We start from the raw sequence: 21,004 nt of genomic DNA, 5'->3' as shown, positions 1-21,004 counted from the left end.
GGATTACTTCTTGCATGCTGTGTTCGTATGAACTTGTATAGATACTGGGGGTCTAAGATCAGTATTAAGTTTTGTTTTGGTACTAGGATGTATGCGGAGTAAATCCTAAAACCTGCTTCCCTCTGTGGGACTTTCACAATGGCACACATTTTTTATGAGTTCTTTGACCTCTTCCCACATTTGTAGGAGTTCTTTTCCCCTTACCGTTCTTGTCTTTGGGGAGACATGAGGCGGTGGTCTAATGAGTTTTATCCAGCAGCCATGTTTTATGATGTTTAAAATCCAATTGTCTAATGTGATTTACCTCCACTTCTGGAGGAATCCTCCTATTCCTCCCCAACCTCCCATCTCCTCATTGGTGTTATGTGGCAGGGCTGTTGGTTGTATGAGTCACTTGTCAGTTCCTCCTCTGTTGTTTGTCCCGTGCCTCCGGGCTTTCCGCAAAAGAGCTGTCTCGCTGGGTGTTGCCACTGCTTCTGAGCAGGTTGCTGTGTAACCAGTTGGTTGAAGTTCTGTTGATGTTGCTGGGTTGACGAGAAACCTGCTCTGCCGGATGGTCTTCTGTTGGGGGCACAGCCCTCCTTAAGGATTCTCTGAACTGTAAGGCCCCCCCACGGCCTTTACAGTATTATTATCCTTCTTGATTTGCTGGAGTGCCTTGTCCACAACGGTTCTGAAAGGGTCGCCCCTTATAAATGGCAAGTTTATAACCAAGATCTGTACCTTGTCCTCAAATCCTGCGATCCGAGCCATGCATGCCTTCTCAGTTTGGGCCCGTGCACATCTGTCTGCTTGTGGTGTCTGCTGCATCCAGTGCCAACTCGAGGCATGAGTTACCAATGTTTATGCCCTTATGGAAGACTGCTTTTGCTCTTTTTTTTAACTCCTCTGGAAGCTGTTGCATCAGGCCTTCCATTTCTTCCCATTCATGGTGGCCATATCTGTTGAGGAGAGCATTGGTATTTGTAATTCTCCATTGCATTGTTGCCTCCCTTTCCATCTTCCAACCCACCGTCCAACCTCTGTTCTCTGGAGGTGGATGGCACTATTCCTCTTTCCGGCCATGGCCACAATGATACAGTTGGCTGGTACGTTCCCCTCGATGTACTGGGGGGTCTCGATTAGAATGCTTATATTTAGTCTCCACTCAAGGAGTAATTCCCTTAGCTGTGGTGGGTCCCTTAAAGGCTTCCTTGCCGTGGTCTATAATGCTGGGGAGCATGGACTGGTATAGATTTGCCTTCCGGTTTCGAGGAGGAAGCTCTAGTTTGACCCCATATGTGTCTACCGACCTCTTGATTAGGTCAGTTGTCCATGGGCAAGGGCCTAAAAGGGTAGCTGTTGACTCCTTCCTCGGGGGATTTGGCATTGATATCTGCCACTTGTCATCGAACCGGCTACGCTTCCATGCCCCAGTGGACTCTTCCTCCTTGTAACTGAGGAGGTCCTCCAGTTTTTCTTCATGCAGTTCCGGCATCGGCCGCACCTCAATGTCATGAAAATCTTCTCTCAGATCACTCAGCTCAATGAGTTTACCTGGGATACAAAAGGTCTTGAGGGAGTAGTGGATCTCCTTCAGCTACCGGAACACTGCCATTCCAGCCACGAGTCGGTGGTTTTAGCTTTAGCCCTCGAGCGAGCATTCGGCATTGATCATCGAGGATGACTTACTCTTCACGGCAATTGACTCCATGTATTTTGCCTCTCTTGTTCTGTCCTTCAGCACCTCCTTTGCACCTACCAGCGTCAAGGCTTTTTAAAAAAAAGATTTTCCCTCATCAGTGTCCTTTGGTGGGGACAAGTGCAGCTCTTTGTGTTTGTGCCGTGCTTCGGCCGTTTATTTGTTTCGATGCCAAGGTATCCTTCGGGGTCTTTGAGGCTTTTGTTACCTTCCTTTTTTTGGTGTCCCTCTGCGCTTCTATTTTTTCGCCATTAACAATGTTCCCTTCGGCGTCCAACTCTCCTCGTTGGGCTGGATCAGCTTCTTTGGCATTTTCTTCGTCATCGCTGGAGAGACCCAAGTCCTCAGGGATTCTTGTGGTTTCTGGGTGCCGGCCATCGCATGATGTGCGAGTCACTGCTTCAGTCTGGCCTTGAGAGTCTTCTGTAGGATTTTGGCATAGGCCTCGCAGTCTTCTCCGTTGTGATTCATCTGAAGGCAAGTTACAGAACTTGTGTGGATCCATATGTGTGAACATGTGGTGGCAGTTTGAACAGAATTTAAAGGATGTGTTCTCCAGTTCAACTATCTGTTCTTCTCTGCATTCTCCTGCCACGTTCCATCCAGCAACGGGTCCCCCTTCCCCAAGAGGAGCTCGCCAACTGGGATTCGATGTTCCTCGTGGACGCCGGTGATTTTCAGTGCCCCTTTTCCTTCTCTTCTCCCAAGTCCTTAAAGATTCTTCAGAGCTCCTCCGGTGTGCTTCCAGACTCAACGGTGGAAAAAAGAATCACAAGAAGGCAGCAACACAAAGGGATTTCCGGTGTGCTGTCTGATGTCATACAAGGGATGGACTTACCACAAAATGGTTGTTTACAATACCCACACACACAGAAAAGAAAACAAAAGAAGACAAAGACAGAAGGACAAAACATGATTCCAGACCCAACCGCTAGATGGCGGAAAAGATATGCAGCATGAGAATCCAGAAAAGGATTCATGCTGCAAAACCCTTTGTATCATGGTCCTTTCAAGCTCTTATCTCTGCCAAGTCAAATGCTCCTTCTTTTGGATATCCCTGGCTCAGGCTTTGACAGACTTAAGAGTGTCAACTTTTGTGCACAGTTTGTTTTGCCACTGGGTACTTGCTCAAATGTCATTACTCATCTTTGAACTTTTACCAAATTTTTTGTGCCTATTCCTGTACATATGTCAATACCATGTGCAGGCATAGCGCTGTAGTCTGTTGTACGAAAAGTTTTATTTTGATGTGAGTCGTGTATCTGTGGTCTGAGTAATGGGTAGGTCTCTGCCACATATTGGGGTTAGGTCCTTTGCAACAAATATTTGTTTTTTTCAAAGGGTGTTTTTCCATTTTTTACTTCCTAAGTAATTCCGTTCAGCTCTTAGGACAGCGCCTGAGCCTATTTTCATGTTCCGCCAGTCAATCAATCAATCACTTGTTTGTTAAGCGCGACTACTCACCCGTAAGGGTGTCGAGGCGCTGGGGGAGGGGATGGTGGTGCAGGTTCCAGTCCATCAAGGAGGGGGGTCTGTCGAAGAGCCACGTTTTGAGGTTTCTCGTGAAGATGGGGAGTGATGTTGTCTGTCTGAGGTGGAGCGGTAGGACGTTCCAGGCTCTGGCCGCAAGGAAGGAGTAAAGCAGCCTCCCCAATGTGGTCTTTCTAGTGCAGGGGACCACGGGGTAGGCGGGCTGGGCTGGTCGTAGGGTCCTTTGGGGTGCATGGAATTTGAGTCGGCTGTTCAGGTATGCTGGTCGGGAGTTGTGGAGTGCTTTGTGGGCATGGGTGAGAATCTTGAAAGTGATTCTAGCCTTGATGGGGAGCCAGTGGAGTGTGCGCAGGTGCTGGGAGATATGGCAGTGCCTCGGCAGGTTGAGGGCCAGGCTTGCGGGGATTTTCTGGATGTTCTGTAGCTTGCGGGTAAGGTTTTTGTTTATTCCTGCGTAGAGTGCATTGTCGTAGTCGAGTCTGCTGGTGACGAGGGCGTGAGTGACGGTCTTTCTGTGCTCGAGGGGGATCCATTTGAAGGTCTTACGTAGGAGGCGACGGGTGTGGAAGCAGGATGCGACAGAGTTGATCTGGCAGTCCATTTTGAGCTCGAGTCCAGAAGGTTGCGTGAGTGGTCCGTGGTGGTGGGTGGGCTTCCGAGGGGGGGGGGGGGGGTCCACCAGGTGTCAGGGTTTGGGCCCATGATGTGTACTTCTGTTTTGTCGGTGTGGAGTTGTAGGCAGCTGCTTTTCATCCATTTGGCGACAGCTTCCATGCCTTCTTGAAAGTTGTGTTTGGCTGTGTTGGGTTTGTTGGATAGGGAGAGGATGAGTTGGGTGTCATCTGCGTATGACACAATGTTGAGTCCGTGGGTTCTGACGATGGGGGCGAGCGGAGCCATGTAGACGTTGAAGAGCAAGGGGCTGAGGGAGGACCCCTGGGGGACTCCGAAAGTGGTTGATGTAGGGTCCGAGAGGAAAGGAGGGAGTCTGACCCGCTGCATTCTGCCGGAGAGGAAGGAGTGGTTCCAGTCGAGAGCCTTGTCCCGGATCCCTGCGTCGTGGAGTCAGCGTGTTAGGGTGCAGTGGGAGACTCTGTCGAAGGCCGCTGAGAGGTTGAGGCTGATGAGGGCTACTGTTTCTCCTCTGTCCAGTAGGGAGTAGATGTCGTTTGTTGCAGTGAGGAGGGCGGTTTATGTGCTGTGGTTTTTCTGAAGCCGGATTGGGAGGATTCGAGGATGTTGTGCTCTTTGGGAAGGTGGCAAGGTGGCTGTTGATGGCTTTCTCGATGACTTTCACTGGGAACGGGAGCAGGGTGATTGGTCTGTAGTTTTTGAGGTCGATGGGGTCCACTGAGGGCTTCTTTAAGAGGGGGTTGATCTCGGCATGTTTCCAGTCATCGGGGAAGGAGGCGTTCGCCAGGGAGTGGTTGATGGTGTAGCGGAGCATGGGTGCGATGGTGTTGGCGGCTCTGTTGAAGATGTGGTGGGGGTATGGGTCCGTGGGGGCCCCTGAGTGGATTGACGTCATTGTCTTCAGTGTATCTTCGGTGGTGAGGGCTGGCCAGCTGTCAATCATTGGCTTCAAGGTGTCATAGGTGGCTGGTGAGGGTTCAGTGTGTTGGTTGTCTTCATCGAAGTTGTCCTAAAGTTCTTGATTTTGTGGTGGAAGAAGGTGCCGAGTTTGTTGCGGAGGTCTTGTGAGGGAGGAATGTCAGTAGACTCACTGGTGGGTTGGGCGAACTCCTTGATGATGCTGAAGAGTTCTTTGCTGTTGTGTGCATGTGTGGAGAGTCATAGGTTTTGATTTTCAGGTTTTAAGGTTTATTGTACTCTTGTACTGGATCTATATTCATAATTACTAGGCTTCTGAATAGAAACGTTTATTTTCTAATGTCTGCATCCATTAACATAGTTAGTCAGTGAAGTTTCTGTATTAGACCTGTTCGGTTTAAGTTGTCCATTTAGCTCTACAAATTCCACTGCTACTCTGGAGGAGCCTAGCTTCCTGGATCTTTTTATCAACTCCCCACATCCTTTTATTGGGTCTTTCAAGAGGCACATCATTGTAGAATATCTGCTTAGGAAAATACATGTTTTCCTAGCTTAGAACCCACTGGGCCTGGTCTTAAATGAATTATTGGATGTAAAAGTATTTTTAAAGCATGAACTGTATAACGGATTTAATCCATAAATCTATAATTGATCTTGGATGTTCGTCCTAAAGCATTGGGAACATCTCACTGCTGGTTCAAGTTTAGAAGTAAGACCCATCAACAGTGGTATACATTGGTCCACTGGTTAGGCATGCATTATGTTGTCCTCAAGGACTCTCACTTTGCTGTATTCCACAACTGCGGGTTGCCACGATGCATGTTCTTCTGGTGGTTCTTGTAGTAAGCAACCCTCTTTGGAACTGGCTTCAGCACTTTCCTTGTTTTTTGCAGGTGAAGGCTATTTCCATGAGGGCTGACTAATATACAGGCGTGGGAGTTAGGGGAGAGAATTAATGAAAGTTTCTTCTTGGACACACTCCACCATAAGTCTAATGCAGATTGCACTGCTCTATAAATATTTGTGCTATATGCTCACAGGTTGAATGTCTGAGGTGACTTTCGGGTGTAAAATTACCAAGTAGATTTGCCATTCCGAATAAACGGAGCACCACGAGCAGTTAGCCACTCCAGTGCTTGAGACCCTCATGTATGATTTGCCATGCTTTATAAATACTGATTGATTGATTAATTGACCTCAGTTTAACAAGCCTATAATAATCACCTCTATCAGAAAAATCTGGGGATCGGGAAGGTCACAACTTATAGGGCAAAGCTCCCCACACCGAAAAAATAATGCTATCTTAATAGTTGCTTGGTCACTCAGAGTCTGTAGGGTTTCTTCTACTGCCAACCTGTGAATCTCATTTACCCCCACTCTCTTCCCACCTCCCTTGTGAAGGCACCACCCCCTCCTAAGCATTGCTTATGGGTGTTTAGATGAAAGTGAATCCGCTTGTCTGACTGGGTTTGGAATGGATTCCGCCCCCAATATGGTGTGAGCACCTGCCTCTGCTCCAATCAAAATGCCTCAGACATGGTCTGACCTGGACAGACCTCTGCACGGAAGCAGGGGGCTGCCTCACAGATTTAGGTGCAGATTCAGCCCTACACTTGCGTTCTCTAATTCAGTTGGAAGTGGGTATCCCCTTGTGTCTCAGATTCATGCAAAGAGGTGTCTTTTCCCCACAGCCGTCATTCAGGATTTAACCAAAGGCCCCTAGTAGTTTGTGTCCTCTGTTATGCTTTGTCCAGAATGATGCTAATTTATACAGTCCATAGGGAACCTCTGTCCTTGAGCTCCATATTTGTTCCAGTACAACAGTTTTTTACAATTTAAAAACTATTCTAGATTGAATCTCTAGGCAGCAGGAATATTTCAAGTGTGCACAAAAACCCCTCTCTTTCTTACCTGTGATCACCAGAGCAGATAGGCACCAGCACTCCTCAAAGATACCTCCCTCGTCACCCCACCGCCTCTCCCAAATTACCAAACCACAGGTTCTTTTATTCTTAAAAAACGTATTTAAAAGGCAGACATGTTTTACATGCATAGTGTTTACACAAAAGGTGGCACAGTTTAGACCCCTCTGCTTCCCTGATGGCCCTAAATGTGCTGAGCACATTAACTTTGTTCTGGACGAATAGTTTTTGAGTGCAATTGGGCCCTTGTTGTCCTCTTATTCCTTGTGTAGTGACCGTCGCAAAAACAAAGGGCCAAGAGCCCTGAAGGCAAGAGATTGGTAGAATCATAGAATGTGAACAAACCACCTCCGAATGATAACGTTTAAAAAAAAAAAAAAGCTTATTTTTCTGTGCTTCAGCGATCAGAATTAGCTTAAAAAATAATATTTCATTGCTCATTTCTAAGCTGACCATATCATAGGTCACTTCTGTTGCTGCATGAAGTACTGTTGCTGCATGAACGCCTGTAGACTCAGGATTCATCTCTCATGCATGCACTCCAGCTGCTTCCCCCATGCAACGCGCAAAGCGGCTTCATCTTGGAGACCTTTCCCTAGAGAAGGCAATTAGAGAAGGTTGCCTAGTGGTAGCGACTTCTGTCCTGCTGTGTGCTTCTTGAAGCCCTTCTTCTCCATCTCGCAGTCTTTGTTCTGTCAGGATACTGCAGGTGGAAGTGTCCTGATGAAGGCCTTTAGAGAAGGATGCCAGTGATAGCCACTTTCTTCTTTCTGCTTGCTTCTTGAAGTCCCTCTTCTCCTTCTCGCGGTCTTTGTTCTGTGAGGATACTGCAGATGTAAGTGTCCTGATTTGTCTCCCTTCTGCATTACATGCATTCTGTCTTTCAGCTCATTTTTAATGATGCCAAGCAGTATCCTATACTGCACAGTCTCCCTTTAATTTCCTGGTCAATGTTCCATCACTTATGCTCTCTTTTGTTCTGTTGTGCAATATCAGCCTGTGCATTCTGTGCAGACCTTCTCGCTTTTCTACTCAACTTACTAAATGTGTACCCAAGATGTGGATCACAGGCAGTTATATGGGTAATCTCACGTTCACAGTGTTGGGGGGGCACGGAGCATCCCTCATCTTATTTTCAAGTCTAATGACTTTAGGATAAGAGGAGAGAAAGCAAGGCAGGCTCCATTGAAGGCAGGTCTCTGGTCTGTACGTACTTGCAGAGGGCTGCTGTGCCCAGACAGCTCTTCAGTGGCAGGTTTTCTGCAGGCATATCTTCCCATCAGTATCTGGTCAGTAGATCCTCACTGAGGGCCAATTACAGGTGTCTCCTTCGTGGCTTCAGTCCACTAACTGCTCCCTTTGCCCTGGCTGTTCTTGGCAACGGCCTGTCGGGCCTGCTCAGGGAGGCGGCCAGGGTTGGACAGGATAGAGGTCACCTTGATGATCTGAAGGAGTGATGAACTGATGGCTAAAAGGTGAGGACAGATAAAAAGGGGTGTGTGAATGAGTGAAAAGGGGGGATGGGAAGGTAGAAGAAAGGGAAAGCATTTACGCATATCGGAGAGAAGCCATAGATTACGAGTATGGAAAAAGCCACAAACAAAATGGGAGATAGTTCATGGAGAGGGCAGGAAATATAAAGCAGTTGAAGGAGATAAAAGGAGGAAAGACAAAGGGGAGTAAAACCACCAGAAGTAAAGAGGGGACGTGGAGAAAAGATGGCAGAAGATTAGCAGCAAACGAGCAAGACAGCACCAAATAGGACACAAAGGAAGAAAAAGAGAAGCGACAAGGGAGAGAGAAACAAAAGAAAAATGATGGAAAGAGGACACAATGTGGTAAGACATGTTTAGAGAATGACAAAAACAGTGCAACACCAATTAAAGAAGAAATTATTTAATAAAAACAGAAAAAAGAGGAAAAGAGGATCTCAAGGGAAAGCATGAGTGAATTTCCAAGTGGCGAAAGGCAAAGGCACATAGAGCAAAGAGTTAGATGTAGTGAAGTGAGAGGAGGGTTAAGAGGTGTAGGAGTTGCAGAGGCAAAGGAGGGAGAGTGCAAGAGTCGCAGGAGAGAGAGCAAGAGTCACAGGAGAGGGTGCACGAGTCGCAGGAGAGGGTACACGAGTCGCAGGAGAGGGTACACGAGTCGCGAGCGAGGGTGCAAGAGTCGCAGGCGAGGGTGCAAGAGTCGCAGGCGAGGGTGCAAGAGTCGCAGGCGAGGGTGCAGGAGTCGCAGGCGAGGGTGCAAGAGCCGCAGGCGAGGGTGCAAGAATCGCAGGTGAGGGTGCAAGAATCGCAGGCAAGGGTGCAAGAATTGCAGGCGAGGGTGCAAGAGTCACAGGCGAGGGTGCATGAGTCGCAGGTGAGAGTGCAAGAGTTAAACATGAAGAAAAGAGAAGAAAATTGTGCAAAGGTAGAGTAGGTGAAATAAAAGGGTGATGAATGTTAATCATATGACAGGAAGAAGGTTGTGCGGATTGGAGGTGTAAAAAGGGAGGATGAGTTTGAATAAGGAAAGGGATCATGCAAGAGAGAAAGAAGGAAGAATGCAACAATTAAAAAACGCATCAAAGATAAGTGAAAGGGCGATTCAGAGCCAAGCTCAATCACAAGTTACTTTCAGCACACTGGTCAAGAACACTTACATTAATGTTTCATACACCCTAGACTTCTCAAGGACCTCCAAAGACACTTACAAAAACTTTGTCTATGAATTAAAGCCAATTGATGGCTTCAGAAAGCGAGGTTGCCCTGCACTTTTTCTCTTCAGCCTGATGTTTTTCCTTCATTGACTTCGCCTCTATGATTGTTCAAGCACACTAGAACTACTCCCAGTATTTAGCATTTTTCATGACTACAGAGTTATGCTCCGCGATCAAGAGGACACGGAAAGTGTACCCTCAGTCTGAGTTAGAGTGTCTACCCCTATCTTAACCTAGCCTATGCGCTGACTGTCTGTCGTGGTGATAGAATTATGGAGTAGGGTCTCTGTCCTTTTACCTCTGCCACAGTGGGCAGACTGGCTACTGGATCTTCCCCTAAAACCTCCATTCAGTCCCTAAAACTGGGGTTCTTTGTCTCACTGATGTTTGGGACATGTCCGAAGGACATCTGGCCATGCATATGGGAAAGTAGAATTATGAAAGGACTGGTAAGTGCTGCTGGAATCTGTTTAACTCAATGTGCACCTTTTGTATAAAATGTAGGGCTTTCTTTGGGTTGAACTAGTACATGTCCATCTCCCATGAAAGCTGTTGTACCCAGTGGGTGGGTAAATATCAAGCCTATTTCCCTTGTCCCTATGAAGGGTTCCCCTGAGAGAAAACCCTAGACTCTGCCCAGTGTCCACACAGAGGCCAGATTGAGTTCAGTTTTTACGTAGATTCACCTCTATCAGGTGGCTCAGTTGTCAGGAGGGATGGCTACAACACAGGAAATAAAGTAGGGGTGGATTTTACTTCTGCATCAAAGATGGGTATTATGGTGGCTACCCACCCACTCCACACTACGTACAGGAATGCTTCACGATGTCCCAGCCTGGGCCAGGCATAACAAAGGCCAAGTAACTCAACTAAGGCAGACTACCCGCAAGGGTATACGTAAAGAGACATATGGCCTCTGACTGTTCCTCCACCTTTAGTCGTGACCTTAGCTGGGTTGAAAGCAGCAGGCACTAACACAAAAAAGGGTACACTTTGGGGGTTCCTTGGCAACAGAGCTCCGTACTGATAAGTACAAAAACGTACACGATTACCAACCACACTAAGAAAAAGAGAAGGTCACGCATGGCTGTCTTGTAATATGGGGTTACGCCCTATTTTGATGGCCAGATAGGACGTGGGAAACATTTTTTTTTTTTTTAAACAAGTAGATCGGACCACCTTATTTTGGTTCTTGCTATTTATTTAGCAGATTAAGGACCAATGGATTTGCTTTATCTTGGTCCTGGCTATATAATTGCCATTATTTAAACACCTTTTATACATGTTGTATAACATTCAAATGCATGCCAAAACATAAAACGATACACTTAGTGCTCAAAACAAATCAATACATAGGATGAAAAGGAAAATGTTACTTACCAGTATGCATCTGTTCTTGGCATGTAGAGCTGCAGAGTTGCACACTGTGCATAGTTCGCCACCTAGTGTTGGGCCCGGATGTTTGAAGTTTGTTGCTGTCCTGAAAAGTTCTTTGAAAGTCACGAGATAGGTGACTCCTCCTTTGGACCACATTGCGCATGGGCATCGGCTCCATCCTCAGATTGTTTTTCGCCATTAGGGAAATAATGGAGCTTTGCAAGAAGAGGAAGGATGTCCGTGTAAGCTGTATCTAATTAAGAGAATACTGGAACAGACAAGGGTAGCGGGGGAGGCTGGTGGGCGTGTGTAACTCTGCAGCTCTACATGCCAAGAACAGATGCATACTGGTAAGTAGCATTTTCCGTTCGAGGCATATGAGCTGCAGCTTACACCCTGTGCATGGATTGTATAGCAGTACCCACTCTTAGCGGCGACCACCCCTATCTGTTGCAGTAGTTTGAAATAATGTTTATAGAACAGCCTGGTCCACATTAGCTTGTTGTTAGGTTTGCACATCTACACAATAGTGTTTTGTGAATGTGTGTGGTGTAGACCAGGTAGCTGCTCTGCAGATGTCATATAGGGGAATGTTCCCTAAAAATGCCATTGAAGCCCCTATTTTCCTTGTAGAGTGGGCTTTAGGGGGAACAGATAACATACGTTTAGCTTTGTGGCAACAAATCTGTATGCATTTGACAATCCATCTAGCTATCCTAGATTTTGAAATGGGATTAACCTTATGTGGTGGTGAGAAAGACACAAAAAGTTGTTTTGGCTTACAAAAGGGTTGTGTTCTCTCGATGTAGTATAGCAATGCTCTTTTCACATCTAGGGTATGAAGAGTTCTTTCTGGCTGTGAGAAGAAAACGGGCAGTTCCACAGATTGATTGAGGTGGAAGGGAGAAATGACTTCGGGCAGAAATTTTGGATTAGTACGGAGAACGACCTTATTGTTATGCATTTGCAAGAAGGGCTCTTGAATGGTTAGTGCTTGTAGTTCACTAACTCTCCGCAGAGAAGTAATAGCTACAAGGAACGCAACCTTCCATGTCAAAAACTGTAGTTCACATTTATGTAAGGGTTCGAAGGGAGGTCCCATTAGCCGTGTGAGAACAATGTTTAAATTCCACACAGGTGAAGGTGGTACTCTGGGAGGAATTATTCTTTTAAGGCCTTCCATAACGGCTTTAATAGAAGGCACTCTGAACAGAGATAGATGCTGTCTGTTTTGCAGATATGCTGCTATTGCAGCACGATAAAGTCTAATAGACGTGTAGGCTAAGTTACATGTTTGGAGGTGCAGTAAGTATCCTATGATGTGTTGAATAGACACGTCTAGGGGATTAATATTGTTGTTGTGACAATATATTACAAAGCGTTTCCACTTAGCTGCATAACATGCTCTAGTGGTTGGACTTCTAGCTTCTTTTATGACACTCATGCAGTATGGAGGAAGGTTAAGATATCCAAATTCTAGGATTTCAGGAGCCAGATCGCAAGGTTGAGCTGAGCTGGGTCCAGATGCCGGATCTCACCATGGTTCTGAGTTAAAAGGCCTGGAGACAGGTATAGTTTTTGGTGCGGTACTACAGACAGTTGTAGCAGTGTGATGTACCACGGCTGTTTGGCCCATGTTGGAGCAACTAGGATGAGGGTTAGAGAATGCTACTGTAGTTTGCTTACTACTAGTGGCACGAGTGGTAGAGGTGGAAAAGCGTACACAAATTTGTTTGACCAGTTCAGCCATATCACATTGCCTTTGGACAGTGGGTGTGGATATCTGGTGGTGAAGCTTGGGCATTTGGCATCTTCGTGGGTGGCAGAGAGGTCTATCTGAGGTTGTCCCCACATCTGAAAGAAAGGTTGAAGAACTTGCGGTTGAAGTTCCCACTCGTGGATCTGTTGTGTCTGACGACTTAACAGATCTGCTATGGTATTTTGTACTCCTGGGACATGCTGGGCTAAGGAGAATATGTTTTGAGGTATAGCCCACTGCCATATGTATTGTGCTAGATGAGAGAGTTGCAGGGAGTGTGTTCCGCCCTGTTTCTGTATGTAATACATGGCTGTCATGTTGTCCGTGCGGACTAACACAGCTTTGTTTGATACTTGCTGTTGGAAAGCTTTCAGAGCTAGGAATATAGCTAGTAACTCCAGATGATTGATGTGGAGTAACTTTTGTTGCGGGGTCCACCTGCCTTGCACGTTGTGTTGCAGTAGGTGAGCTCCCCAGGCGCAGAGCGATGCGTACGCTGTCAAGATTATCTAAGGAACTGGCTCTAGGAACGGTCGTCCCTTGGAAAGGTTTTTGGTGTTCCACTACTGCAGAGAGCGATGAATCTAACCGTCTACCAACACTATGTCTGTTAATTGAACTTGAGCCTGGTTCCATTGACGTGATAGGCACTCTTGTTGAGAACGCATTTGAAGTCTTGAATGGGGCACTATGAAAATGCAAGAGGCCATCATCCCTATGAGCTGCATGAACACTCGTGCTGGAAGGGAGTGTTGTGGCTGAAACTTTGTGAGAAGAGTTTGTATGCTGGCTATCCTTACTGGAGTGGGATAAGCTAGCGCTGTTGAGGTGTTTATTGTGGCACCGAGGTACTGTTGTACTTTGGATTGTTGCAGATGAGACTTGGTGTGGTTTATTGTGAACCCCAAGTTGTGGAGCAGTTGGATTGTGGCATGAGTGTGTTCCACACACTGGTTGTATGAGCTGGCTTTTATGAGCCAGTCGTCGAGGTACGGGAAGACGTGGATGTGCTGTCTTCGTAAATGTGCTGCCACTACTGCTAGGCACTTGGTGACTACTCTTGGTGCTGTTGCGACTCCGAATGGGAGTACTTTGATTTGATAGCGCTGCCCGTCTATTACAAATCTGAGATACTTCCTGTGAGCTTTGTGAATGAGAATTTGGAAGTATGCGTCCTTGAGATCTAGAGTAGCAAGGAAGTTGTTTTGTAACAGGAGAGGAAGGACTTGTTGGAGTGTGACCAAGTGAAAATGGTCTGACTGTATGTATATGTTTAGCGGTCTGAGGTTCAGAATAGGCCTTAGAGAGCCGTCCTTCTTTGGGATAAGAAAGTATAGGGAATAAACCCCCTTGTTTTGTTGGTGCAGAGGAACTGGTTCTATTGCACTTTTTTCTAGCAAAGATATTACTTCTTGCTTTAACAGTGATAGATGTTCTTGTGATATTGGGCGCTATTTGGGTGGTATATTTGGGGGGGGGGTAGATGTTAGTTCTAGACAGTAACCTGACTGAATAATTTGTCGCACCCACCTGTCTGATATGATGTTTGTCCAGGGCAGGAAGGAATTGTTGCAGTCTCCCCCCCCACAGGAGTGGAATGTTGGGGGGGAAGGGGAGAAAAGTCATTGGGTAGGGGTGGAGGCAGAGCGGGAGTTGTTGGTTTTGCCTCTGCCTTTGTTGTTGTTTCCCCTGTAACCCCCTAGTGAATGTGGATTGGCTAGGGGTCTTGTAGGAAGTGGAGGGGCTTTCGGAGGAGTATCCTCTTGCGTTGACTCTATATGATGAGCGACGAAAAGAACGTCTGGGAGCTTGCAGCTGCAAGGCTCCCATAGATTTTGCTGTGTCGGTGTCTTTTTTCATTTTCTCTAAAGACACATCGACATTAGGGCCAAATAAATGTGTCTCATCAAATGGCTGATTAAGGATGGAATTTTGAACCTTCGGTTTAAAACCTGAAATACGTAGCCAGGCATGTCTATGCAAAAGGGTACTGGTATTGATTGCCCTTGAGGCAGTATCTGCAGCATCTAGGGCACAACGAATGGAAGTATTAGTAATATTTTTACCTTCTTGTATGAGTTCATTGGCCCTATTTTTATACTTCTCTGGTGGATGCTGCATTATGGACTCCAGCAAACACTCGGGGGCATACTTTGCTGTTAGCGTCCATATGCACAGGGGGTCAATCTTTCTGCTCACCTGCCCACGGACGCCGCAAACCAGTACCACCGGCCGCGAGGGGCCAAAAGACTTCATCCCCAGACGCCCTAGCGGCGCAACAGCGGATTTCCGCCAAAGGAGGCGCAACTTAAGGACATCAGACCCGGTGAAGCGGGGGGCCCAGCAAACACTCGGGGGCATACTTTGCTGTTAGCGTCCATATGCACAGGGGGTCAATCTTTCTGCTCACCTGCCCACGGACGCCGCAAACCAGTACCACCGGCCGCGAGGGGCCAAAAGACTTCATCCCCCAGACGCCATAGCGGCGCAACAGCGGATTTCCGCCAAAGGAGGTGCAACTTAAGGACATCAGACCCCGCGTCGCGGGATCGCGCGCGGGTCGACGCCCGGGGCTAAGGCCGGGCAAAGGGCGGGCCCTCTGTGGCCCTCAGAGGCCGGAGAGGGACGGGACGGGCCAACCCCTTTGGCTGCCACCTCGAAGGCTCACTATCAAGAAGGTAAAGACCCTTTCCAACCGTTTTGTCGCCTTTTTGTGGATTTGTACGCATATTGTTGCCCTATATCCCTTTACGATCATGACCTCCAAGGGGGACCATTCAACCACCGTAGCAGGCTCTGGGCAAATATTCTCCTTGTTAGACGAGTTAAATCTCCTATGTCAAACCAAATATGCTACATTGGAAACTCCCCCTCCGCCCAAAAGCGTTCGTATACAACCAGACAAGGACATACGCACAGATCATCCCACATTAGCAAACAAAACCTGCAGCCTGAACACTCTAAGTATTGAACCCCCTCAGGTTCCATCTGTGAAAATGATACATAATGGTGCAAATCAAGGTGGAAACGACTCTAAAATCCTAAAAATGCCCCCAAGCTTATCCACTGTCAATTCCCCAATGATCCCAGTGACTGTTGAGCTCCCAGATGCCCTAACTTCTCCTTCATACCTGCAAATACTACCGCTCATTGAACAATTGGTCAGTTCTATGATAGCTCCGTTGTTGGAAAAAATTAACATGTTAGGGGATAGGCTCATTGGAATAGAGTCAGCCATCAAGTCAAACCGGCTGGCTGACAAATGTAGTGACACCTCCAACTGTCCTAAGTCACCTCCTATTCATCAAGGCTCTAAACCAACTGTGCAGGATAAAAGCTCCCAAATACAACCAACTGGCCCTAGTGTATCAGGGCAAAAAATAGCTAAATACCCCGCTAAAGCTTCCCTTCCCCAGCTGACCGCACCTGGAGTAGTCTACAATAAAGTCAACTCTATTCATTTACCACCGGAAGCGGCCCCATACGTGTGCATCCTTGCGGGTGTTCCTGCTCTTGGACTTGGAAAAATTGAGAGACAACATGACCTAGTTAATAAAACCAAATTTTGGCTGTCAAAAAATAGGCCACTGCCTCGTAATTTATACGGAGCAATAAGGAGTGTCAGAAGGGTGGGTTGGTTGGGTTCACTTCCTAAAGATGTACCTGGGGACTTGGTACTTGTGAGATTTAGAGACAGAAACATCGTCCCTTACCTGAAAACCTGGCCGCCTCAAGAGAGAGACGGCCCAATATCTATATGGGACTTACATGACTTCTATCCAAAAATTCCGTGTTTTCCCCGTCTTTCGAAATCATATCCCATGTGGCCGGTCTTATAAAATGCACCATGAATTTTTGGGAAACACCTGGACATGTAACAATGACTACTTATGAACCCTAATGACTAACTTCGAACCCCTCTGATACTGTCTCAACCTCGGTGTGGGAAAGAATTTTTTATGATTGGGACCCTGCCTTACTGTATTTTGGTCTCTTTAAGTGTTTTTATTATAATTTGGATTGTAAATTATATGTATTATGAACTTTTATGGTTTTGTATCAAAGAAACCGAATAAAGTATATGATGATGATGACTCCAGTTCATCATAATGTGCCCTGTCATATCTTGCCAACAACGCTTGAGTATTGGCAATGCGTCATATGTTAGCTGCCTGTGACGCCGTGCGCTTATCAGAGGCGTCAAGGAGTTTAGATTCTTTTTCAGGTGGTGAGGCCTCACCTGATGTCTGTGAATTAGCACGTTTACGTGCATTAGATACTACTAAAGAATCTAATGGTGCTGGACCTCTAATGTAATCTGGATCTGTAGGGGCAGCTTTGTATTTTTTCTAAATGTGAGGGTTGAGGACCCGAGCCCTGACGGAATCTTTAAATACCTCTGTTGCGTGCTTAATGACCCCTTTAAGCATTGGCAAAATGGCAGTGGACCTTTGTGAATTATCAAAAGTGTCCAATAGGAAATCTTCCTCCATAGTATCGGTGTGCAAGTCAACCCCATGGTACTTGGCAGTTCTCTGGATTAGTAGGTTTAAACCTTTAGTGTCCTCTGGTGGGGATGGCCTGGAGGGTTATACATCGTCTTGGGGGACGTAAGGCACATCAGGGGTGTTACAATCATCCCATGGGTTAGGTGACTGAGGGGGACTATTGGTCCCTGCTGGGTCATGTGCACCCCCACCTGTGTCATCAGAGTCTGTATCTACATCCTCTGGATTAGTGGATGGTGTAGGCGAATGATGTGGTGGAGGAGGTGTAGGAGGAGGAACAGTATGGGAAGGTGGTGGAGAAGGGACCCTTAATGGAGAGGTTGCAATGTCTCTCTTCTTTGGAGGAGGAGGAGGTGCAGGTGCCTCTAGTGGTCTCTTCTTGGAGCTGGGAGCTAGTTGGCCAGTCTTAGGATCCTTTACAAGAGTCTTTTGAGTAGGATCTGGTGTAAAAAGCTCTTCTGTGTAGGGCAGATCCTTCAGCGTCGAAGTTTTCGGTTTCGGAGATTTTTTCGGCACCGACTCGGTAGCCGGTCTAGGGTGTTTTGGCTTAGAAGTATGACCTTTCGAAATGTCTTTTACCGGAACGTGTTTTTTCGGCTTCGGGTGTTTTTTCGGTTCCGGGTGTTTTTTCGGCCCCGAAGCATGTGAGTCGGGACCTTTAGGTGGTTTTTTACTTGGCTCCGAGTGCGTTTTTGGCATCGATGAGCCGGTGCCTGTCTTCGGCACCAAGTGCTTAGTTGGCGGAGCAGTAGTCGGCATGATTGAGGAAGATGGCTTCTTTTTTGGTGTCGGTATGGGATCGGCACCGGGAACAGGCTGACTCGAGCCCGAGCCGCCTGAAGGCTTAGTAGGCTTCTTTGCAGGGCCCGAAGGCGGGCGTGGGAAGCAGTCTCTCGGTGTGAACCCGGGCCCGAAGATGAGGTGAAGGTGTCGAGGAAGGGTTGGGGTCGACGGTCTTACTTACGACCCGTTGAGCTGGAATGATGTCCTCGACGTCTGAGTCTTCGGCATCAGAGGAGCTGGCACTTTCTTCGGCCTGCAGGTGTTCTGGCACGTCAACGCCTTCTTCAAAGATGTCGTCAGGAATCGACGCTGACGAGAGAGCCATTGTTCTTCGAGCTCCTCGGTCCCGAATCGTCTTTTTGGAGCGGAAAGAGGCACAAGCGGAACAGTCTTTGGCCTCGTGCTCCGGTGAGAGGCAAAGGTTGCACACCTCATGTAGATCTGTGTGGGGAAACTTCGACCCACATTACGGACACTTCTTGAATGGCCTCCTTTCCATGAGCCAGAGAGTAAGGCCTAGGTAGGCCCGAAGGACTTCGTCGACGACCGGAATCGAAGACTTCGAAGTGGTGAAGTATTGCGTAGAAGTGGAGCGCGATCGAAACAATACCTTCGAACTGGGTGAGGATTGCGCTCCAAAGGAAATTCGGTTCCAAACCGGAGCCCAGGAAAAACATCCGAGCCCGATGGCGGAAAAAACTATCTGAGGATGGAGCCGATGCCCACTCGCAATGTGGTCCAAAGGAGGAGTCACCTATCTCGTGACTTCCAAAGAAATTTTCAGGACAACAAACTGCAAACATCCAGCCCAACACTAGGTGGCGATCTATGCACAGTGTGTAATCTGCAGTTCAGATGCCTCAAACCAATTATTTCTATAAGCAAATGCATAAATCACATTGATCAAAAGTGCAAAAATCACATTACACCTACTATTTGTCAAGATCCATGTCATACAGGAACTCTATTTAAGAGAACTACTTAACTGACTTTTTTTTTTAGAGTTCCTTAAACCATGGGGCTACGCTCAAGGACTGTGTGGGATATGTTTTTAGTTGATTAGCCCTATCTTGCCTATGGGCGACATTTCATAGACAGCACTCATAGTGTCACAGAAAAGTGCTGACGCGATTCAAATTCCTGTATTATCAAGGGATTATCTTCAGGGCAAATTGACTCGGTGTAATCTGAAATATTTAAGGAAAGTAAAAAATAATTATTAAAATTAAACCTTTTTCTGAATATGTTACTGCTTTTTGTCTCAATTATTAGTAAGGTAGAAAGACCTGGACCGTTACTTGTGATTCAAGAGCTTCTTGTGATTGAGGTATTTAGGAGTTCTGCAGGGATAAGAAAAGAAAGGGGTTGTTTTTTATCTGAAAGCGGGGGGATTTACTCTATTTGACAAGAGGACATATTGCTGAGCTGCTTGCTCGTTTTGTCACTCGTACTGTAGAGACTCCATGTTATTCAATGTTTATAGTGCTCTTTTTCTACTGCTAGTGGTGTGCTGAGTATGTCTTCACGACTTTTGCCATCTCTGAAAAGTAAGAGAGTTCACAGTGTTACTTATTTATCCGTTGAGTCAGATTTTCTCATTTTACGACTATTACGAAACATTGTATTTAACTCACTTTCTGGATGCTTCTTTGTTGCAATATTTTAATCCTTACTGCAACGCGACGAATGAGCAATGAATAGGTATGCTTGTACGATGTCTGTATCGCCAACTGTTCAAAGGTCTAAAAGCTGAAAAGAGTGCGTTTACATTAATACGCGGTTTAAGTTTACTTTGTCCTCTTCAATAGCTTCTGCTCACAATGCAGAATGCCGGTAAACTCATTTAGTTAAACACTGCAGTTGCACAGACTCCTGGCTCTGTCTTTTCTCAGCTTAGCTCCCGGAGGACTCCTGACCCGGTTCCTGTTCGTAGCGTTCCTTTTGAAATGGTCATGTGACTTTTGCATTTTTAGTGGAAAGCTTCCAATCATTACATATTCTGTGAATTTTTTCATTTACAATGCTTGAGAACCTTTATGGATGGATGAAGTCTATATTTTGAATTTTGTGGATTGTGAGACACTTGTTCTTTGGACTGGGACATGGCAGGTCCCCTTGCAGATAAAAATGGTGCATTTGGGGTATTGTAGTTGTTTCTAGAGATTTAAAGGAATATGCTACTTACCAGTATGCATCTGTTCTTGGCATGTAGGGCTGCTGACATTTATATCTATGCATAGATCGCCGCCTAGTGTTGGGTCCGGATGATTGCACATTGTTGTCCTGGAAGAGTCTTCAAAGTATCACGAGATAGGTGGCTCCTCCCTGGACTACAGTGCGCATGGGCATCCCCTCCATGGTCAGATTGTTTTTCGCCATTGTGGCAGAGATGGAGTGTGATAGAGTAAGTGATGACCATGCGTGAGAATAATTGTGTGAATTCTGAATGCTACAGCTGCGACAGGCACCGGGGAGGAGGGCGGGCGATATAAATGTCAGCAGCCCTACATGCAAAGAACAGATGCATACTGGTAAGTAGCATATTCCGTTCGAGGCATGTGGGCTGCTGAATTTATATCTATGCATAGAATAAATAGTAGTACCCTCCCTAGCGGCGGTTGCCCGTGCCAGCTGCAGCAGTCTGAAAAAGAGTTTTGAGAACAGCCTGACCCACAGCAGCTTGCTGTTTGGAGTGGACATCCACGCAGTAGTGCTTGGTGAATGTGTGCATGTTGGTCCATGTGGCTGCTCTACATATGTCCTCTAGGGGGATGTTACCTAGGAAAGCCATGGATGCCCCCAACTTGCGTGTGGAATGCGCTCTTGGGGGGATTGTTAACGTGCGTTTAGCCTTTTGATAACAGATCTGGATGCATTTAACAGTCCATCTGGCTATACCTGATTTAGAAATTGGGTTGCCCTTGGGCTGTGGAGAGAAGGCAACAAACAGTTGTTTAGTTTTTCTGAAATCTTTAGTCCTGTCTATGTAGTACAGGAGAGCCCTTTTAACATCTAGTGTGTGTAGTGCTCTGTCTGCCACTGAATCAGGATTTGGGAAGAACACAGGTAGTTCAATAGTTTGGTTAATGTGGAACTGTGACACTACCTTGGGCATAAATTTAGGGTTGGTGCGTAGCACAACCCTATTAGCATGTATCTGAATGAAAGGCTCTTGAATAGTGAGGGCTTGCAGCTCGCTAACTCGTCGTAGTGACGTAATAGCCACCA

At 46.6% G+C, this 21,004-nt stretch overlaps 1 protein-coding gene across 1 annotated transcript in view; it reads right to left on the bottom strand.

The window, feature by feature from the left end:
* Nucleotides 1-6,727: 6,727 nt before the first annotated feature.
* LOC144773182 (MLX-interacting protein-like) overlaps nt 6,728-21,004 on the bottom strand; it is a 170,670-nt gene continuing 156,393 nt past the window's right edge. The window contains exon 18 of the mRNA XM_078658093.1: nt 6,728-8,113. Coding sequence (XP_078514219.1) covers nt 7,992-8,113 — 122 coding nt within the window. The 3' untranslated portion in view covers nt 6,728-7,991. The remainder of the gene's footprint in view (nt 8,114-21,004) is intronic.

Source organism: Lissotriton helveticus, chromosome 1_1 (genome assembly GCF_964261635.1).
Source record: "Lissotriton helveticus chromosome 1_1, aLisHel1.1, whole genome shotgun sequence".
Taxonomy (NCBI): Eukaryota; Metazoa; Chordata; class Amphibia; order Caudata; family Salamandridae; genus Lissotriton; species Lissotriton helveticus.
This window is presented reverse-complemented; position numbering and strand designations above follow the sequence as displayed.